We start from the raw sequence: 22,815 nt of genomic DNA on the forward strand, positions 1-22,815 counted from the left end.
CTCTCTCTCTCTGCTCTCTACCATGTGAGGACACAGCAAGAAGGCCATTTGTGAACGAGAAGGAGGGTTTTCACCAAGAACCTGACCATGCTGTCACCCTGATCTTGAACTTCCAGCCTCCAGAACTGTAAGAAATAAATGTTTGTTGTCTAAGTCACTCAGTCTACGGTACCCTGTTATAGCAGCCTAAACTGACTCAGGCCCCAACTTTTTTTTTTTAAAGCATTATTCTCCTTTATGTTCCTTTTGTTATAGTCAAACTGAAGTATTCCCAGTTTCCTAAACATGCCTGGAAATTTTTTGCTCCCTCAATGCTTTTGTCATTATTTTATCTTAGAAAACCTACTACATCTATTTCAATATGTATGATCCCTACATTTTCTGAGGTCCAAATCCCATGGATCTCTTTTAGGTTTTCCCTTTTTAAAGCCTAAAAGCAGACTCTTTCCCCTCTGACTGAGAGCACTTCATCTGCCCCCTCTCACAGCTGGTATCACAGTTCTCCCTGGGCCTGGCGCTTGCAGCCTTCTGTCAGCTCCCTGAGGGCAGGGCCTGCATGAGTCTCCTACCATTTAGCACAGGGCCCTGCCCAGAGAAGGTTTTGACAAATGATTGTTGAATGAATGTCCGAAAGCACATGCTCCCATTTTAGTTAGATTTTGAACTTCAGTGGGAGCCGAGGCAGAAAGGGTAACATGGGCAAAAGAAAAAATATGAATTCCTGTTGCAGTGAGCAACTTTTTCTTTGAATTGGCCCCAAGGATGTGAGTCATAAAAAGAGGCCACTGAGCTCGGTGGCGCAGTGTACCCATTGCTCATAAAGGTCAATGGCTGAATGCCTGAGGTGATTTTCCCTGCCAACAACAGCTTGTGCTGAGCAGCTTGACTTGGTGGCTGTATGCTAACAACCAGGAGCTCTGGGCAGCCCCTGAGCACATCCTCATGGCCATGGTGGCTCGGTCAATTCTGAGCCTTATGTGGTGTGTTAAGAGGTAGACTTCCTGCCTGTATGATGTACTTGAAGGGGTCTCCTCTTCTGACCTCCCCTAGTCCGGTCCCCGTTGATTCTCAGTCTACCTGGGGTCACAGTCAAGTGTGTATATGTTTTATCTTGATGACTAGACTGTCAGTTTCTGCCTAGAAGGCTCTTGTACATCTTGTGCCTTGTTCATCTTCCTCTCTCCCACATGCCTAGCACAAAGCCCTGCTCATAGCAGATGTCAATAAATGTTTTCTGGATGGATGCTCAAATTTGGATCAAATTGACTCAAATCCCAATTAAAATCCCCAGTCAGGAAGACAAGATTTAATTCATTTTCTTTCCTACAAAAAGGACAATCTTGCTGTTTAATATAACCTAATACATTTTCTTCACAACTCAGAGACAGACGCAGGTTCTGTTTTTAGAAGGCATATCTGAGATGTTGTAAAGTATTGCTTCATTTTGATGTTTTATTCTGATTAAATTTGAGGCATATCAGAAATATGAGTGATGACTTGGCTTGCTCTGAACCATTCTATTCATCATCCTCGAATCCTAGGACAGCAGAATGAGAAGGGCCGTAGGGACCAACCAGGTCATTGTATAGTTAAGAGAAATGAAATTCAAGAGCTGGGATTAGAACCCAGGTTGGATGTTTGGTTGGTTGGTTGGTTGGTTATTTTCTTCTCCTAGTTAATTTACTCAACAAACATCACCAAGCACACACCGTGTGCCAGGTCCCGTGCTGGGTGCCAGGGATATGGAACTGGCAAGGACAATCACAGCCATCATTGAACTCTTAGACTAATGGTTATTTCCTGGTTCCTCAGCCCAGGATATTTTACCTTCTTCAAAGGAGCTACATGGCCTTTTCAAAAGAGCTTCCTGGGGAAAAAGACCAATGTCAGTTGGACAAGGAGGCCTTGCATTTATTAAAATACTGCACTTCCCTACAGGTCAAGTGCATCCATTCAAGGGCTAGTGGACCAGAGTTCCTTGAAAGCTTGGTACTTTCTGCCTCAGCACTGCCCCCTTGGAGTTCATACAACCATGGCCACACTCAGAAATATGTTCCTTCAGGCTAGATTGTTATTTCTTCTGTTGGCCCAATAGCCACTCTCCCGTCAACAGCAGGGACGCTGGGTTCTCTCTGACTGTCCTCCAGGTCTTACACAATGTAGGCAATTTATACTTGTGGCTGATGAGATAACTATAAAAGGTAGTTTTTGGTCCTAGAACACTTCTCTCTTTAAACTCCTCCACAGACTCATCTTCTTTCGGGAATGGCAAATAGGCCTCATCCTCTGCCAATTCTGGTTGACTGGAAGTGACTGCCTGGAGAGCTGTGATAAGAACGTTCCTGAGGCTGCATCCAGACGCAGCAGGTATGGGGCAGCTATGTGCTTTCCATTATCTAGACCCTGGTTTTAAGACCTCCATTGGTCCCTGGATGTGTAAAGGATTAAGTCCAATACACTCAATATGACACACAAGGCACTTTGCAGAGCAGTCAGCAACCTTAAATACCAGCCTGTTCCTCCCCACCATACACTCTAAACCCCAGCCACACTCAGCTGTTTTCTGTTTCTTGAATATACCGCCGTCTTTCAGGATTCTGGCCTTTGCAAATGCTATTCCCTTTTCTGGAATATTCTTTCTCCTAACCCCTTTGATGCCCGATTTCTCTGTCAGGCCTTCCCTTACTTCCCCTATGAAAAGTCCTCTCCTTCCTGTTCCCACATCCCCTTGTTCATCCCTTTGTCATTATCCCGACTCACTGAGATTTGTCTGTTTACATTTCTACCTCCCCCAAGAGAAGGGAGGTGCTAAAGAGCAGAGCCCTATCTTACCACCGGCAGAACACCAGCCACAGATAAGGCACTTGCTATAGGACTGCTGAACGAATGAATTCTTTGAAAAATCTCCCCTTTTCACTCCTCCAAGCTGTCTTTCAGAGATGCAAGGACTAGCCTCTATCTATGGTCTCTCAAACTTGCAGAAGTACATCCTGGCAGTCAGGTCTGTCACCTCTCCAGTCTACCCACCGCCAGATGTCTGTCGTCCCCCTCAACCCCCAGTTTAGGAACTGAAACTAGGGATCACTTTGATTTATGCTAGATAGGTACTGAATAGATTGAGCAGAATGGATTATTTCATCTAATCCTTCACCAAGCCCTGCTGTCCTAACTGCTACATAATCACAAACTGGTGTGCTTCTGTCTCCACTGTCATAACCCAGTCCAGGCCACTGTCAACTCTCCTGGGCTATTGTAACAGCCTGCTAACTGGTATCTCTGCTTCCTTGTTCACATTTTACAATCCATTCTCCACTTAGCCACCTCAGCTTTCTTTCAGATCGCATCACTCCTCTGCTTAAAACCCTTCAGTGGCTTCCCACTGGATCTAGAAACGCAAACTCTCTGGCCTCCGGGGCCCAACATCCTCCAGCTCCCGACCTTCTCCCTCCTCCCTCCTCCCTCTGGCGTGCTGTGTCCCAGCCATCCAGATCTCCATTTCACTCCTAGAACAGCCGAGCCCTTTCTACCCCTGGGTCTTTGTTCTCGCTGCTCCCTCAGCCTGGAATCCTCCTGCCCCAGCTTTTCCTTGAAGATCTCGGTGCAAAATGGCACCTCTTCAAGGAGTCCTTCCCTGACCACCCTACCTAATCACAGTGCACAAAACACCCGCCAGGTACTCTCTATCCCGCAGCCCAATTAATTTCTTTCATGAAACTTAAAATCTCAAATTATCTTTCCAACTTACTTCACGTTTTTATTCTCTACCTCCTACCCTAGAATGTGAGCTCTGGGAAAGCTCCACGAAGGACAGACCCGCCTGCTTCCTTCACTGCCACACCCAGGGCCTGGCTGAGAGTGGGTGCTAAATAAACATTTATTGAGAGCCAAATAAATACATTTCTGAGGATCCCCAAAGACAGGGCTCCTATTTTTGCCCATGACCTACTGCATATGCTTCTTAAACATTAAATAATAAGCTGTAGAACATGACGCTGGAAGTCAGGAGACCTGGGTTCCAGGCCACTGCCTTGTGCCAGCCCTCATGAAACACAACATAACAACATGAAGGTTTCAGGCAAGATGCCAAAATAAAGAAAACAACCTGTATTTGCCTTAGAGAAAGTCGGGAAAGGGGAGCGTCCTGCGGCTGGAGAGGCCAGGGCAGGCTTTAGGGTTCCGGCACATAGCCCTGGGGCAAATGTCAGGGGTGTAGAGCAGCATGCCAGGAAAAGATGGTGTTTCCTGAACTGGCAGAAGACTAAAGAGGCAGTATCTGACAGACAGCTCAGATCAGAGACTTGAAGTGGCCTCTGGGGGGGTGGGAAGAGAGTGAGAGAGAAAGCTATGAAAGGACTTCAGCATGACCTCGCCAGGAAAAGATGGTGTTTCCTGAACTGGCAGAAGACTAAAGAGGCAGTATCTGACAGACAGCTCAGATCAGAGACTTGAAGTGGCCTCTGGGGGGTGGGAAGAGAGTGAGAGAGAAAGCTATGAAAGGACTTCAGCATGACCTCAGCTTCTAAATGGATTAAATGGGATGCAATGGGAAGGCCACTGGATTAGGAGTCAGAGGGGGAACTAGAGAAAGGAAGGAAGCATTGATTGAGTGCCTCATCCATTGTAGGCCCTGTGCTATGCAGTTTACACACATTCATTCAGTCCTCGTAATCACCCTCCCAGGGAGGTATTAATATCCTCATTTTCTAGAGAAACTGAGGCTCAGACAAGTTACTCTAGCTCTCTGAATTTCAGGATGCTTATCTGTAAAACAGATAATAATAAAACACATCTCTCATGTCTAGTGTGAGAATGCAATGAGATAAGGTGTAGAGTACCTATCACCATGCTGGATGCTTTGGAAACTTCATTGTTACCACTAATGTTGATAAGCATTTATAATACTAATGACTAGTATGTGCAAGGTCACACAGCTCATGAATGTCATAGATGAGATGCAAATGCTCGATGGTGTTTCACTCTGTCAGGCTGCCCCTTAAAAAGACCAGGATTTGGGGCTTCCCTGGTGGCGCAGTGGTTGGGAGTCTCCCTGCTAATGCAGGGGACACGGGTTCGAGCCCTGGTCTGGGAAGATCCCACATGCCGCGGAGCGGCTCGGCCCATGAGCCACAACTGCTGAGCCTGCGCGTCTGGAGCCTGTGCTCCGCAACAAGAGCGACCGCGATAGTGAGAGGCCCGCGCACCGCGATGAAGAGTGGCCCCTGCTTGCCACAACTAGAGAAAGCCCTCGCACAGAAACGAAGACCCAACACAGCAAAAATAAAAATAAAATAAATAAATTAAAAAAAGACCAGGATTTGAAAAACAGCTCTGCCAATAATCAGCTGCGTGACGTCAGACAAATTATGGCAAGAGCCATATTCTCTTAATCTGAATAAAGGGGCCAAGAACTCTACCCTACAGAGCCTGCAGGGATGTTGGAGGAGAAAAAAACCAATGAATATAAATCTGCCTTGTATGTGCAGATGGAAACTGTGATGGGCACCGTGAACCGGGACCAGTGTCTTCGGGTTGGCATGATTCACGTGTGCTAGATGGTGACAATGAAGCCAGAGCCATGCCTGGGGTACCAAGGATTTTGCAGGCAGCAAATGGCCTTGAGTTGACAGTGACTGTGCTAGCTCCATCCCAAGGCTAGTCCATATCTCGTTAATGCTCCCCTGGAAAATAAAAACAGTGTGAACTTCCTAAGGCACCATCAGAAACATGCATCAGGATTTTATCCAACACATTAGGAAAATAACTCCTCACAAAATCAGCTTTAGGAAAGAGCTGGCATGAGAAGGGGACAGAGCCAGAATTCTTACAGGGGTCAGATTGCAGCAACATGCCACCCTTGGAACCTGAAAGGATTTCTCTGTAACGAGGACTGAGTTCTCTGGGGAAACTTAAGCCAGGTGGGCTAACTGCTTGCTAAGCCCATGTCTCCTCAGGCAGAAATAGGACAGTGTGTCCCAGCCCCAGGCTGCCAGCGAGCTGGCACATGCCCTGCATTGTGCTCTGGGGAGCAACGAATGTTCTCTCTGACCAGAGTGTGCAGACCCAGGCCGTGCGCACACACCAGCGCTGACAGCTGATCCGCTGATTAGGGGCTCCGCAAAGCTTCTCCCTGTCTTATATCCTGGGGTGCTGGCTGCTAGGCTTAACTCATTTGACCCTTGTACACACACTTTGCGAAGTATTATGGACCTGGTTTTGCAGACCAGGAGAAGGAGGTTCAGGCAGCAACTCGCCCAAGTCACACAGTTAGGAGAGGTGGAGCTGGGATTTAGCCAACGGCCTTCTGACTTCAAGGACACTTCCATCCTTGGCAGACTTGCCTAAGGCAGACTTACTTTTCAAGACGAAAAGCAAAGCCAAGAATCAGAGAATCTTAGAGATGCAATTCTCAGTCTACCATCCCACCCTGGGAAGGAGTCTCTCTGTCCCTCCTGACACACGGTCACCCTCTGCAAGAACAGCTCCCCTAAACAGGGGCTCACCATCCACTCCAGTTGTACAAAGTTCTTTGTTCCACTGACATAGGGAATGTCAACTTCCCCCAAGTGCCTAAATTGGCATAGTTTTTCCCCTCCTTCACTGCACTGCATGTTAAATATACTAGAGGATTTTTTTTTTTTAGAGGATTTTTGAAAGGACACTATGCTCCATTTCATGATGGTAATCACTGTCCTGAATTCATGCGGCTCGTGAGTTTAGATTTTCACAAGGCAAATGTTCTTACAGCACGTATCTGTTGCACATGGGTATTCGCAGATCCTATCACATGGTGCCAGGGCTGAATGAGTCACTCCTCCGCTCTCCCCCCTCTGCCCCCCAGTCCCACTTCCTCGGCCATTTCAGATGAGGACACAAAAGCCTGCACTGCCACTTCTCTCACCGTCACCTGGACACAGAAAGATGCTCTCGGACAACAAATAGGAACACGGGGCCCAGGCGCGGGCGTCGGGGGTTGGAGCTCAGGCTGCCCAGCTGTGCCCCTTTCAAAGTAAAGAACTGGCATTGATGCAGATCCTGTCTAAGGAGACTCTGCGAAAGAGAGGAAGCCCAGAGACAGATCTGGGAGTCTCAGCTGCCGAGGGAGCCCCTGACAAACCAACTCTCTAAAGTCAAGGACATGGCCCCTTGATAAAAGTCAGCAGTCAGCATCCTGGAGATTTAGTATTCAGAAAAAGGGCAGCATCCTATGTGGTTTCTTTCTGATCACAAGAACAGCAATGCCAGAAAGGTTCTGGGGATGACACTTCCCAAAGAACCAGGGGTCCTTTCTGACTTGGCATTGTGCCTGCCATATTGTAGATAGATATTAATAGAAAATATTTTAATTAATAAATGAATAAAGAAATGAACACACATCAAACACAAATATCTCAACCACAGATTTGGGGAAATAAACACCTAAGACAGTATGTATCAATATCTGAATTGTTTCCCCTGGGGAAGCTGACTCTCTCCCCAGACTGTCTGTATACCCCTCCCTTGGGCTGAATTCTCTCTTGACACCCCTTTTCAGGATATTCTGGTAAGGAAACAGAACCACGAAGGGTGAGAAGCAAATCATGAGTCCTCAGACCAACTGGACTAAACAAGCCTGACCCCCAGAGAGCCTGGATCTGGGTCAGAGTGCCCAAAGGCATTCCAAGGTTATTGTGTCCTACCATTGGTAGCCCCAGGCATGGATCATCTACATCTGGATGTCTAAAAGGCACCTCAAACGCTTTGTGTTCAAAAGCAGATCAAGATCTTTTTACCCAAATCTGGTCTTATCTTTTTCAGCTTTTTTGTTTGTCTGTTTGGTTAAGCTTAGAATGGCAAGGCCATAATTCATTTGTATATCCAGAAACCTGGGAGCTGTCCTTCATACTTCCTCTTTCTTCATAGGTCCATCATCAAGTCCTGCCAATTTTACCTCCTAAATATCTCAAACCCCCTCTCCCTCCTCACCTCTGATGTCACTACTCAGCCCAATCCAGCGTTATTTTGGCGGGGGACTAATGCAAAGCTTCCTCTTACCTGGTTTCCCAACAGTGACTTTTGTACCCTCCCACCCATTCTCAACACCACTGCCAAAAAGATCTCTTATAAATACCAAGTTGGTCATATCACTCCCCACATGTGCAACACACATGTATAATAACCTCTGTTCCAAATCCTTCAATGGTCCCCATGATCATAGAATAAGGAGAAAAAAAATCCTCAGCAAGGCCCTGATCTCGCTCTCCAGCCTCACACTCTTCCCCCACTCTCTGTACTGAAGTCACATTGACCTTCTCAGTTCTCTGAAAGCACTAAGCTACCTCTCACCTTAGGGGCCATACTGGTCCATATGCTTTTCTCTACTTCACTCACTCGCTCACCTAATAAACTCCTAATGATCCTTCAAATCTCAGCTCAGTGTTACTTCCTCAGTAAAACTATCCCTGATCACCTGAAGTAGGTCAGGACCCCTGTTATATACTTTCATGGCAACCTGTCCCTTTATCTCATAGTATTTATCCTAGTTTGTAATTTTATAATTATTTTAATAATTATCCTAGTGAAAGTATTTTAATAGTGTCTGATTCCCCCATGAGACTGTAAGCTCCTTGAAGGCAGAGATCATATCTGTTGTATCATTATTGTATCTCCAGCTTCTAGCACAAGGCCTGACACATAGTAGGTAGTCAATAAAAATACACTAAATGAATAAGTAAAACACAGCTCTTCCCTGAATTTATTCCAACCAGTAACACCATGTTCCTTTCCAACACCATTCCGGAGGTTCTCTTGAGTTTGTCTTAGGAACTACTGGGTTTTTTTGCCATCTCTCCTCATCCCTCTAGTATCTACTATGATGGCCTACCTTCTACAGATCAAGAGATCATGGCATTGTCACCATCACTGTCATGGGTCATCATCACCACAGTTAACATTGATGGAGGATTTCCTTACCATGTGTTAGGCACTATGTCAAGTACCATGCATGTGGTATTCACACAGTCCTTATAGTACTATGAGGTATACATTACTAATCCTATTTTGCTGATAAAGAAACTGAGACTCAGAGAGGGTTGGCTAGAACATGGTAGGGCCAGGACTTGAACCTCAGTCTAACTCTGAAGTCTACAGTCTTAATGACAACCTGTTCCCCTGTAAAATGGAGCTAATAATACCTACTCACAGTGATGTCAGCACAGGAGGCACTTGGTAAAGGGCGGCTGTTGTTACTGTGGTGCTGGAGGCATCGTGGGGAGGGATAACCATTTACCATTTTTCCCAGAGGACAATGAATCTGGCTGCCCTTTGGGGGATAAAACAGCTGGACTTGGTTTGAAAAAGACTTTTAAGGGGAGTTCCCTGGAGGTCCAGTGGTTAGGACTTTGCGCTTTCACTGCTGAGGGCACGGGTTCAATCCCTAGTCAGGGAACTAACATCCTGCAAGCCGAGGGGCACGGCCAAAGAAAAAAGACTTTTATGGAAAGCAGCACGCTGTGGCAGTTCCAGCCCAGAGTGTGTGGAGAGCGGAGCTGATGTGCTACCAAAACCAACCCAAAGATCTTCGGCCCTGGAAACTAACCCCTCTAAATGAACCTGGGTTTCTCGCAGACATCAGGCCTGCATGGGGAACCCAAACCTATAATAGTTCCTTGAATTTCTTTTGCTACTTCTTTTTCTACCTCCCTGTAGCAGAGTAATAGAGAGAATACACTGCATTTGGAGTCAGGAGATTCTAAGTCCGAATTCTGATGTGCTCAGGATTGAGCAAGGCCTGGACCTCAGTCAGAGCCTCAGGGTCCCGGGAAGCCAGGGGATGATAAAAGACCATATTTCATCCTCAGTGGCTGGCTTGGGGATGATCCATTCTTCTGAGTCTTCTGAGTTTCTTCCATGTAAAGGAAAAAAGCAACTAAAGTATTTGAGCTCCTACTTAATGTCAAGCACTTTTACATGCATATGCTCATGTAGTAAGTTAATCCTTACAACAATCTTGAGCAACAGGTGCTATTATCCTTATTATACAATCAAGGAATCTGCAGTTTAAAGAGATTAAATGACTTGGAATAAATTACTATACAAGAAGAGGTAGAACTGAGATTCACATCCATTTTTGTTAGTTTCCAAAATCTGTTTTTTTCATTTTATCATATCAGAAGATATATAATGACTGAGTTTACAGGAAAAATTATGGAAACTACTTAGATGTGCACAAATGGTAGCGAAGCCACGAAAGCCCATTCATTCCCTCCTTCTGCTTACTAAGCACTTCCTGTGTGCCAGGCTTTGCACTGGATTCCAGGGATACAGAGGTGGGCAAGATGTGGCCCTGCTCCTGAGAAGTTCACAGTCTAGTGAGGGGAGCTCTCTAGGGAAAAAAAGGATTAGAGAAAATCAGGAAAACTGAGCAAGAAAGAGAAGGCAGAGGATTCTAAAACAGAACCAGTGGGGTTCTTGGAAGATAACTATTCCAAACCTGGCTGCATGACCTGGAGTCACCTGGAGGATTGTTAGAACTAAAAATGTACAAGTACTCAATTCCCAATTCTGCAGATCTGCAATTGGGCCCAGTAATCTGTACATTTAACAATCATCTCAAGTGATTCGATAGAACTGGTTCACAGGCCAGGTGAGCAAAACCACACTGATCCAACCCTTTCACTCTGTAGGTATGAGGGCAGAGGGGCAGAAAGGGAAAGTGAGCAGCCCAAGGACACACAAGAGTCAACGCTTCAGACTTATGTTGCCACCTCACAGCCAAGTGACTTGAAGTCATCTTTCAAAAATTCAGAATGATTTATTTTAAAGCATGATTTATACATTTATAAGTGCACATATGGCATATTTTATGTACATGGATTAGGTAATTCTTTGAGGATGATGTTACATGCCTACTGGAAAATTATATTCTACAAAAGTACAGTGTGGAAAATAATACAGATCAATTTAGGAGACTAAAATTATACGTGGATACACAAAATGGATATAGGTTTTCATAATCAAGAACAGTATTCTCATCCTCTGCTCACCTCTGACCTACATTTGACCTACCCTCCTACCTCTGAGCACCTCCAAACTAGGGGATCATTATAGTGCAGAAAACATTATTAATTAATCAAGTGTTTCAAGGTACTGGTTCCCAGACTGTGATGGAGAGAAGGGAAAAGCCACAGACAAACAGGCACTTTAGGAGCTGGCTACAGCCTGTCTACCCACAGCATCTTCCCCACCCGGAGTGACGTTCTGGTCGCTGAAAAAGCGCTGCGCCTCCCACTGCTGACTTCTCTGCTGTGAACTCAATCCCCTTGCCCCACTAGATCATCAGAAAGATCCTCTCTTCCTCCCCGCTTGAGATTCTTTCCACGGGCTGAATGGAGGACACAGGCAAAGGGCAGAGGTACAGAGGGGCTTTGTGGCACGAGGGGAGGCCGGCCCCTCGGCGGGGCTTCTGTGAGCTCACGGAGCAACTGCTCCCTGGCCACCGCCACCGGCTCCCCTTCCCTTCCAGGTTCACTGTGGTTTGTCTGTATCTGCTTGTCTGAGAACTCAGAGCAAACTCTACCTGCTCTGTTTCCACTCCTTCTCGGCCATCTATCTGGAGGTCTTGGTAGAATGAATCCAATTCTGTTCACCTTCTGGGGCTCAGCTACCAGGTTAGCTACCTCTGAGGCAGAGCTAATCCTTCCTCTTCCACTTGCAGGCCGCAGGCTCTGAGGCTGGTAAGGGAGCCCAGAAGCAGGGGTTGGCGATGTAGGTAGGAGGGACTCAGGAAAGCTCAGCGTCAGAGAAGCCAGATGTAGAAAGGGTTCAGGGAGGGGGTCATCAGTGTGCTGAGAGAGGAGGCAGCCTCTGGAAGCCTGGAGGTGAGGCTTGGGCTAAGCGGGCACCGGCCACCCTAGCCTGGCTCTGTCACTGGGTAAGTCACGCTCTTCTTTTAGCCTCATTTTTCTCATCTGTAAGTGAAGAAATTGAACTAGCTTATGTCCGTGGTTCCCATCTGCTTCTGAAATTCTAGATTTTCTTCCTTTTTCCTTTGGCATTGGCTACAAATGACTAAGATTGACACTATGAGTCAATAAAAAATGTTTATAATCCAGAATCATAGATTCTGAAATCTTAGAGCTAGAAGAGATTGAGCAATCCACTTTTCTCTTCCCTACCCATTTGATGATAAGTAAACTGAGGCCCACAGAGGGACTGTAAGTTCTGTGAGGGCAGGAACTGTCTGTCTTGTTCTCTGTGACATGCCCGGCACATTTTCAAAAATATATGTTGAATAAGTGAGTGAACAAATAACCTCCCTCGGAGATTATGCAGCCTGGGGACAGGGGAAATATCCTCACTCCTTGCCTGGAGGGAGGGAGGAGGATAAGGCAGGAGCCTCAGACTGCTTCTGGCCCTGAAGGTATGGTGCTTTCCAGCTGGAGAGCCAGAACAGAGCCAGGAACACATTCTCAAGGCTGGTGGTGCCAGCAGCCATTGGCCACAAAGTGGGCTTCTGCTAGAGTCCTCCATGCTGTGCATAATGAATCACGATGTGTCAGTTACTGCATTCTGTTAACAAGCTTGTGTCCGCCTGTGCATCGCCAATGAGTGCCCTGCAATTTGCCACAGGTCTGCAGTTAATATGTGGCAGAGCCAGTGGGACAGAGCATTTTGAGACACTCCAGGCCCAGGGAAAACAGGTGGCTGGTTTGTTTTGGGCAACTACTGGCTTCAATGATTGGGCAGCAGTATTTAGAAACAAACTTTCTCCTCTCTGGGGAAGATGTCTGCATATCCTTTCCTGTCCTGGAAGGAGTAGGTTGTCTGACTCAGATAAGTCCAGCTGGAGAAAGCCATCTCTACTGCTTTCTCTGAAGTACCAAGCAAAATGGGGCAGAGGTAGAGTGGTAATTTAAAAAAATCACCTCCAGCATGGTTTGATGAACTGGTCATCTGGTCATCAGCTTTGAAGTCTCACACAGGGTTCAAAATCCGGCTCCACTACACATGAGCTGTGTGCTCTTGCATAAGCCTCAATTTCCCTATGACTCAAGTTTCCAGATCTGCAAAATGGGGATAATAATATCTACTTTGCAGAGGTATTTGCAAGGATTAAATGAGATAATGCACACCAAACCCAAAATCGTAGCAGGAGCACAATACATGAGCCTCTTATCATGTTCGAGATGTTCCCCAAAGGGATTCTAATTTCTTGAAGAAGACTGGGGCCAGGACCTAGGCAAACCCAGACAAGAACCTCTGTGTCTTTGATGTATGTGTGTTTCCCCCAAGTGGCTCCGCAGTGACAATTATGACTGCAGTCATGTGAGGATGTCGGGTCTGCCTTCTGCACCTCCACACCAGCTGCGTGAGAAGAAGTGAACAAGCCTCCCAGTGAGAGGGGAGGCTGCTCATTTCTCAGGCAGCACCGCTGCAGCCCCTGACCTACTTTCTTACTAAAAATAGCCCCTCTTGGGTCACTGCCGCAAATTGAATTCCGCTGCTTCACTGCATCCAGTAAACAGGTGGGTGGGTGTCAGAGCACATTTGGTGAGCAGGAGTCCCCACTTCTGTGGCGCATGGCTGCCCAAGCATGCTAATCCCACACGTCTGCACAGAGGGCAGGGGCTCCAGGGCCCACCCACCCCACCTGGCATATCTGCACACAGCGGGGCTGCGCCTGGCCCTGCCGGGATGCCTTCAGTGGGAGGCAGAGAAGGGGCAGTAAGGGAGGTTCTGGTTCCTGCGCTTTGAAGCCTGACGGAGCTGAATTCAAATATGAGCTCCACTGCATTCTTGTTACTTGACCTTGGGCAAGACACAACTTTTCTTTGCCTCTGGTTCCTCATCTGTAAAATGGAGATAATGCAACTGATCTTAGAGCATTGTTGTACAGGTAAAACAAGCAGTCCTTGGCACAGAACAGATGCTCAATAAATGCAGCTATTACAGCTATTCTCTGTTGTCTGGCCTGTTGCTCCACAATGCCCTCATGGTGAAGCCTCTCATGGCGGGGGTAGCATATGGGACAGGAGGCCGCTCCGAGAAGGAGAAAGACTCTAAGCTGAAAGCACCTTAGAGGTACTTAGGTCAAGGAGTCCCACACATGGCTAAGCATCACAATAACCAAGTGGCTTGTTAACAATACTGATTCAGGTCCTTGCCCTAGACATTGGGATTCAGGAAGCCTGTCTAGGGGTGTGGGAATTTGCATTTTAACAAGCTTTCCTGGTGATTCTGATGCACTGCCAGGTTTGAGAACCTTTGAATTAGGCCAGTCACCTCCTTAAAAATAAATGGATGAATGAATTACTGTTTTTTTCTTCCATTATGAGTATAAGCAGGGTCATTACAAAATATGCAGAAAACATGGAAAAACAAAAAGTAAAAGTAAAAAGTGAAAAATAATTCAATCAACACGTACTGAATGCCCATTAAATGCCAGGCCCTCTGCTAAGTACTGGGGATATGGCCCTCAAGAGATGTCCAGTTTATGTGTGGAGACAGAAAGACAGAAACAGACACAGAAGACTAACATGATACATAGGTGTTAGAGGCCCCTTATGAAATGTACAGGAACAGAGACGAGGGAACAATTGATTCTTTCTAAGAAGTTGGGGAAATCTAAAGTTGGACCAGAAGGAGAACATGTGTTCACTTGCTGGACAAGGGAGGGAAGGGCATTTCAGGAGGGATGAACAGGACATATAAAAGCATACAAAGAGAAAGGCATTTGTTAGGAAAATGTCCTAAGGACACCATAGTAAGGTCGTCATATATGGTAAATAGCGGTGGCACAGGGATGCTGGTGTGAATGGCTAGAGCCAGATTGTGAAGAATCCCAGAGGACATCAAGAATGTTGCCTACATTGGGAAGTATGATTTTCCCAGTATTTTTTTTTTTTTTTTTTTTTTTTTTGCGGTACGCGGGCCTCTCACTGTTGTGGCCCCTCCCTTTGCGGAGCACAGGCTCCGGACGTGCAGGCTCAGCGGCCATGGCTCACGGGCCCAGCCGCTCCGCGGCATGTGGGATCCTCCCGGACCGGGACACAAACCCGCGTCCCCTGCGTTGGCAGGCAGACTCTCAACCACTGCGCCACCAGGGAAGCCCACCCAGTATTTTTTTTAACATATGCCCTTTTGATTTCATTTTTATGTGACCAACTTAGTCAAGCAGATGGGCCATAAATTTATCTAATCCCAATTGTTGGACATTTAGGCAACTTCTAATTGTAATAATTATAAAACACTATGATCGACATCTTTAACCATAAAGCTCTTTCCATATTTAAGATCTTTCCTAAGGAGACAGTTTCAGGATATGAATTAAGAAATGAAAGTGAATGGACATCTTCAAGGCTCTTGATAAATAGTTCCAAAGGATTTTCTGAAAGTGGCCCATTTTTACAAATGAGGAGTAAGGCCCAGGGAGCTTACATGTCTCATCCAAGTCACACTGTTGGATGGGGGTGGAACCAACAGCAATCCTGGAATCTCCTAACTCCTGGTCCAGGGCTCTTTCTTCTACATCATATTGCCTTCCTACAGATCAAGGCTGAGTGCAGTAAGATCTATTTGGCCAATGCCTCTGATCACTTCCAACTAAGGACTTTAGGTTAGCAATGTACATGGGTAAGAGATGAGAGTAATATGTGTATGTTTACATGCACATGTGAAGCTCTATATATGAGCCTTTTTTCCCAATCGTATCATGTATGCTCCCCTTATATCAGTTTCTGTTCTAGTCAAGCATATCTTACACTGTCTTACCTTCATATCTTTGACCCTACATGAAATGTCTCCTGTTTTCCTATTCAAATTCTATGCATATTTTTATATTTATTTTATATTTATTTATTATTATTTTATATTTATTTTTTATTTTTAAAGACAGACCTACATGATCCAAAAAGCATTTCCAGACTATGAGCATTCACTATCTGTAACATCCATTTATGATACTTACTTTATTGCTTTGCAGCACCTCTTGTATTGATGTAAAATTATTTAAGTTTACCTATGAATAAAAATCTGTCTCAGGCTCTGTTACTAGAAAGAGATAGAACAAAAAAACCCCACCCTCCTTAAGCTAATGAGAATATATTTACTTCAGAAAGGCACTTCTAGAGTTTGATGGGCTCAAGACAGGTCAGTCCATTCCCTTGAACCTTCCACATCACAGTAGTGGACATCTTGGTAAAACAGAAAGAGTGCTGGACTAAGAGGAGGAGACAGAATAATAACAGTTTCCATGTGCTAAGGGCCTACTCTGACCAGGCACAACACTAGCTGCTTTACGTGCATTATATACTTGGAATAACCTTAAAATAATTTCAGCAAGGGAACTATTATTCTCCCTGTTTTTACAGATGAGAGATGTTGGGACCTGAGAGATTGAGTAATTTGCTCAAGGTCAATACCATTAGTAAATGTCAGAACTGAGATCTAAACCCAGGTATGTCTGAGTCAAAAACCATTTTTTTTCTGCTTTACTGCCCTACCTTGGCAAATGTCATTTCAGTTCTAGCTCTGCTACTCTTAAGCTATATGATCCCCAATAAGGCATTCATGCTGAGTCCTGTTTCTTACATGTGAGATGGGGATAATTATGTCCCCATCCTGCTCCTCACTCCCAGCACACACAAAGGGCTGTTGTCATGATTAAATGATACACTGAGTGTAAGAGACACAAACAGATGTACAGATTGTTATTAGAGCCCTGAACATCACGACTGGTCATTCTAATGATGACTGGAGACTCTGCCAAGATTCTCTGTCATTTAAGGAGGATTTAATTATGCTCACTAGACAGCCCCTTCTAGCATCAGAAAGTGAATGGCTGCAATGCATTTCAAAATGACCCTCAACAACAACTGAAGCCAAGGGGTTAATACTCTGTGAAAATCCATTAACCAAAACACTGTATCCCTTGAGGACTCTGGGGAATCATGGTCTCCCAGGACATTTTCCTGCTCCATCATTTAGGTGTATGTATTTGTATACAAACGTGTGTGTGTGCACGCACACACGTTTCACCAGCACCCATGTCTAGAAAGAGAGGGATTCAGCAGAAGGGAGGCTGGGCTGGAGTTCCACCACCAGGGGGCCAGTTATCAACTGGTTTGGGGTATCTATTCCAGTTTTCCAGAGGCTTCTGGTAAAACATCAGGAGACCTGGCTTAAAGTTCAGATTCTGCTGCTTACTCGTTGTATAACCTTGGGCAAGATCCTTGACCTCTCAGCCTCAGTTTCCTTTTACATAAAATAGGGATAATGCCTATCTTAGACAAGTGAGTTAACCTCCCTGGGCTGCTGTTTCCTCTGCTGTAAAACTGACGCCACAGTTACTTTGTCTTTCGTGCTTACTGTGTACCTGGCCCTGTGCTGAGGCTCTACATGCATTCTTTCACTCATCCTCACAGCCCTGTGGGATGAGTACTATTATCTCCAGTTGGCAGATAAGGAGACCTACACTCAGAGGAGTTCAGTAATTTGCCCCAGGCCACACAGTGTTAAGTTGCAGAGCTAGGATTCAAGCCCTGTTCTCTTTGCTTTGAAACCCTGTGCTCTTAGCCACTAAACCGTACTACAGCCTACCACAGGGGTGCTGCAAGGAAGACATGAAATAACATTTGCTATTATTATTATTCTTATGTGCCTCCTGGGTGCCCAGTAGTCTGCATTCCTCTTCTACGTCGCATGAGCGACAGGAGGCTCTCCAGAGCTCTGAGGCTGGCGGGCTCTGTGGGGCATGTGTGCCTCTGGAGAACAAGACCTGCTGGAAAAATATTTACTGCCGTGGCCTAAATTCATGAAGTCAGCCACACTGTGAACATGGGCAGGGGTGATGGATGAAATTCCTCCAAAGTTTTAAGCTGAAGGCCAGTTTGGCGGTGAGAGAACCTAGAGTAAAGACTAGAAGACTGAAGACTAGAGTAAAACACTCGTGTTCAAGCATTTGCACGGATTCCCTTGAAGCTGATGGTAACCAAGGCGACCGTGCTGGATTCCAATGAGGAGAAAGACAGGATTGCCAAGGCAGGAGAAGTGGGCAATCCCCTCCTCACCCCGACCCTCCACTGCTTACACAGAAAGGAGGAAGGGACACATGAGGAAGACACCACATTTAAAAAAAAATTTTTTTTGTTAGTTATCTATTTTATACATATTAGTGTATATGTGTCAATCCCAATCTCCCAATTCATCCCACCACCTCCCCACCACCTTCCCCCCTTGGTGAAGACACCACAGTTTTAAACCTTAGGCTGGATGGAACTAAAAATAGAACTGTGATTCAAATGTCTATTACTGAGTCCTCTGCCTTTGCACTCTGCAAACCAGACTGTTTCACCCCTCATTAAATCGACCTCCCCTAGGTGCTCATTCCCACAGCTCAGAGGCTCCGGGCAGCAAGAATTACTGAGAGTCTAATGAGCACTTGGTACACACTGGACCCTTTACACCCATGGTCTCATCTGAGCTGTACAATGACCCTGTGAGGCAGGTATTATCAGTCTCATTTTACAGATGTGGAAATTGAGGCCCAGTTGGGCAGTATGACTTGCCCAAGGTCACTTAGCTAGTAGATGGCAATGCTGGCTCCAGAACCCATGCTCTTTCAAATACATATGCCTGCTACGTTTCAAAGTAAGAAGCTGAGCTTCATTTTAGGCTTAGTGAGTGATGAAAGCAACAATGCTATCCATTCTGCCTTATGGCTCTGGGAAGGACTCAGCAAAGCAGCCATTTGAATGATTCACTCCTGTGACTGACAAGAAGACTTCTCTTGGTTATAGCTTCAACAGCTGCTAAATCTGCTACACCTCCCCGCCCCCTCCAGCTGGCCCAGGGAGGTGAAATTATTTATATAAGAATTTTAGTGGCCTCCTGCCTCAAGGCATGATTATCAGAGACTTTTAAGTGATAAAAATGTCATAAATCATAATAAAGGATAAGAGGAGTCAGGGTTAGGGAAGATAACAGGCAAGAGGATATTCTGAAAAGCAAGGCAGTAGGTACCGATGCCACAGAATAACCCCCAAAGTTTACAAAAACACCTTCCTAGCAATTTCTTCATCTGATCCTCAGATGTTAGTATGTCTATTTTATAGATGATGAACCTTAACAAAAGGTTATGGTCTAAGGTCCAAAGTCAGACAGAGGCTGGGACAGGAACCTAAGTGTGTCCTAATCCCCACCCAGCGCTTCCTCCAACCCACCTGCTCCTTAAAGTTGTGAAGACAGAAATCTGTTAAGAATTATTAGAGAAGAAACCCTGTAGTCTTGCTCCCCTGAATGACAGGACCAGGGAGGGGAGAGTGGCTGTGTCAGGATCAGAGAGAGGAAGCACAGAATCAGAACATTTTTTCAAATCCCACTTTAGATATCTACCAATTGTACGACCCTGGGCAAGTCACTTCATCTCTCTGCCTTGATTTCCTCATTTCTAAAATGTGGTTCATAATGGTACCCATCTTATATGGTTGTTGTGACAATTAAATAGAAGAAAATAAACCATACATGCCATTGGCACCATACAAGCCGTTTGCACCAAGGCAAATCTTGGTGAGCGTTAATTGTCACCATTTTAATCAAAGGTGCCCAGCATACTGCATGGCACATAGAAGGTGCTCAGTGAATGTTCATTCCTTCTTCTTCCCCATGTTCCCATACCTCCCAGTGCACAAAACCCCCATCCATTATCTGCAGACCTGTTCAGAGGAGGTCTCGGATTGGAAATTGGGAAAGCAGAGGGTGCTTCTTCCCAGACAGCATGCCTGGGCTGGACTTATTTTAGGGGGCTGTGAGCTGGCACGTAGTCATTAATCATACTTTGTATTCGTGCTTTCAGATCACTCCCCAGAAATTAGTGACTCCATCCTGGATTTTCCTCAGGAGACAGAGCTTTCATAGGTACGGGCTCCTCCTGAGGACCTAACCCTCACATGGCGTCTTGACCTCTAGGGAGAAAGTCTTGTAAGACAGGTAGGTCCCTGCAAAAGTTGACCAGGAAAGCAGTCTCTGCTCTGGGCTAAGTTACTGCAGCAGCAGGAATAATCACAGAGTGGTTACATTGATGTTACATTATCAAAGGCATCACAACAGCACACCCTATACCAAAGCCACTTAGCAGAAACATTATCCATATATATACATGAAGGAAAAACTACTTAAGTAGATCTGCTTCACTAACCTCTCTTTACAGAAACTCTCTGACCTCTCTAAAGAGCTAAAAGTCTTCATGCCAATCTGCTACCGGGTCATCCTATTTGGGTGTTCCACAGGCATCTCACGCTTGGTTATGTTAAAAAATAAATCCATCACCTTCCCTAAAGCCTACTCTTTCCTCTCCATGTATGTCCGGTCTTGGTCAATGGCAACACATCTACCCAGTCTACCAAGCAGAAAACTCGGTACCACCCCTGATCCTGCCCATTCTTCTCCTTCTCTTCTCAACCCTGTTCACCAGGTCACTTAGTCCCAACAAGCTGAGCGTGGCCTTTTAAGTCGCTTCTGACTTTCTACCTCAGCTGCCACTACTTAATTCAGGTCCTCATCACCCTCCCCTTAAGGTAATGTTCTGGTTTCTCTTCGTCTCTCTGCTTCCAGGTTCTCTCTCCTTCAACTTAGCCTTCCTCCCATCCCCAGAATGATTTTCTTAAAATACAAGTTGGACTATGTGATGGTCAGTTTTATATGTCAATCTGTACCCAGTTATTCAATCAAACACTAATCTAAGTGTTGCTGTGAAGGTATTTTGTAGCTGTGATTAACCTCTATAATCAGTTGATTTTATTGATACGTAAAGGAGACTAATTCTAGATAATCTGGGTGAGCCTGAGCCAGTCAGTTGAGAGTCCTTAAGAAGAGAACCGGGGTGTCCCTGAGGAAGAAGTTCTGCCTATTGACTGGAGCATCAGCCTGCCCTTCCTGAAGATCTGCCCTGTGGATTTCAGACTTGCCATCTTCCACAGCTGTATATGCAGATTCTGTGCATTAAGTCTCTTAACATATGTCTCCTACTGGGTCTGTTTCTCTGGTTGAACCTGGGCAGAGAGTTTCTGTCTCTGAAACAAAATCTTTATTTTGATAGAACCTATTAGACTAGTAAAAATTAGTAGCTGGATCAGCCCGGTTTTGGCAAGGATGTGGAGTTACAGAAATCTTCAAAACTAACAAACCATTGTAAATCAACTATACTCCAATAAAAATTAGTTTTTAAAAAAGGGATAGTATTTAGCATTGATTAAAAAAAAGAAATCTTTATGTACTGCTGGTGTCATGTATCAGGTCCTTTACATATATTATCCTACTTAATTGTCATAATAACACTTTAAGTATTCTCATTCTCTTTATCCACATAGGAAAACTGAGGCTCAGGAAGGTTGTAATTCACTCAAAGTAACACAGCTAGAAAATGCCAGGGCTGAGATCTGAAACCTAGTCAGGCAACTGTCATAGACTTAGTGTCCCCACTAAATCACATTGAATTCATTTGAGAATTATAATAAAACAATATTTATTAAAACTATGATATTTTATCTTGCTTTTTATGCAAAATGATTACTTTTCCTCTCTAATCAGTTATACATTTTACAACATCAGGAAGCCTTTATGAAGCAAGATGGGGGCGGGGGGGGAGGACCAGATTATTATCTTTTTTTTATAGTTGTTCAATTAAAGCCCTTGAAGGGCAGGCATATCATTTACTTAAAGTCACACAAAAAAACCAGAAGATTAATAAAAGCACCTGAATAGTCTAAAGGGCCAGATTAAAAAGAAATCTTCCTTAGGGTATGGGAAGTCCTGCATTTGGAAGGTATCACAGTTTCAAATACTCCCTTCTGAGAACACGGCCACAGCCACCTCCCCCGGCTTCGCCTCACTAGTGCCAGCTGACCAGGAATCATCCAGGCAGTCAACACCCTCTCTTACATTTATGCCCAATTAAGTGTTACTCTGTTGACTTCAGCTCACATTTCCACCCCTGTTTAGCTTCTGATCTTATCATCCTTTGTGTATATAAACCCTCCCAGTTTTCTTTATCATAGAAAGTGGAACACTCTCCTTTGCTTTCATGGGGACAGGCTGAGGCTGGAGCTTTTTGGCAGCCATAAGAGATCCCTTTGCATCTCTTATCAATTTATTGATAATTTGGGAGAATATCACTAATTCTGAATCCACCACTTTGGATACCCAGACCCTTACACTGTAGAGCACCCAGGACAATGTTCTTCTCCTTGAGTTATTTAACCTCTCTGTGCCCTAGTTTCTCTATCTGTGCAACAGGTATAATAACAGTACCTACTTTACGGTTGATGTAAAGAATAAATTAATATTGTGTAAATCTGCATATGGTTCACGGTAAGGACCAATATTGTCAACTATTACTGTTATCATGGTCCCTAAAGATTATTTGAGAGTTGATAATCTCCTCTGTTGGCTTCCTAGGCCCTTATTTCTCCTTACCTTCCCTCCAAAAGCTGAATTATTGAAACCTTTACCTTTTTTTTTTTTCTAAGTACAACTGAGTTCATGTAGCAACCCCTGGGAGAGGCTCAAAAGTTAAGAAATGAAAGGAAACAGGTCTAATTTCTGTCTATTACCAGGCTGCATTTGCTAAAAACCTGTGAGCTGCTGCAACAGAGGGAAATGGAGGATATGGTACATCCGGTGTGGATGTGTAGCAGAAACTACCCAGAAGTGAGCCCAGTCAAGGGCTCCTGAGGCCATGGCTGTCAGCCAGGTCAGCGTGACAAGGGTGGGGGCCTTGGAGCTCACCTCAGAAGTTGCTGATGCTCTGTCTCCAAAGAGGTGTGGTGGTGCCAGCTAAAGTCA

At 45.1% G+C, this 22,815-nt stretch overlaps 1 protein-coding gene across 24 annotated transcripts in view; it reads right to left on the reverse strand.

The window, feature by feature from the left end:
• Positions 1-22,815, reverse strand: part of SERGEF (secretion regulating guanine nucleotide exchange factor) — a 307,372-nt gene that overhangs the window by 124,940 nt on the left and 159,617 nt on the right. For 2 of the 24 annotated variants that reach the window (XM_055091610.1, XM_028501266.2), the window contains one exon: positions 10,929-11,945. The exons of the other annotated variants lie outside the window; for them this stretch is intronic. In XM_055091610.1, coding sequence (XP_054947585.1) covers positions 11,914-11,945 — 32 coding nt within the window. In that variant the 3' untranslated portion in view covers positions 10,929-11,913. Of the gene's footprint in view, positions 1-10,928; positions 11,946-22,815 lie in introns of those variants that run through there. 24 annotated transcript variants of the gene reach the window in all.

Source organism: Physeter macrocephalus, chromosome 16, assembly GCF_002837175.3.
Source record: "Physeter macrocephalus isolate SW-GA chromosome 16, ASM283717v5, whole genome shotgun sequence".
Lineage (NCBI taxonomy): Eukaryota > Metazoa > Chordata > Mammalia > Artiodactyla > Physeteridae > Physeter > Physeter macrocephalus.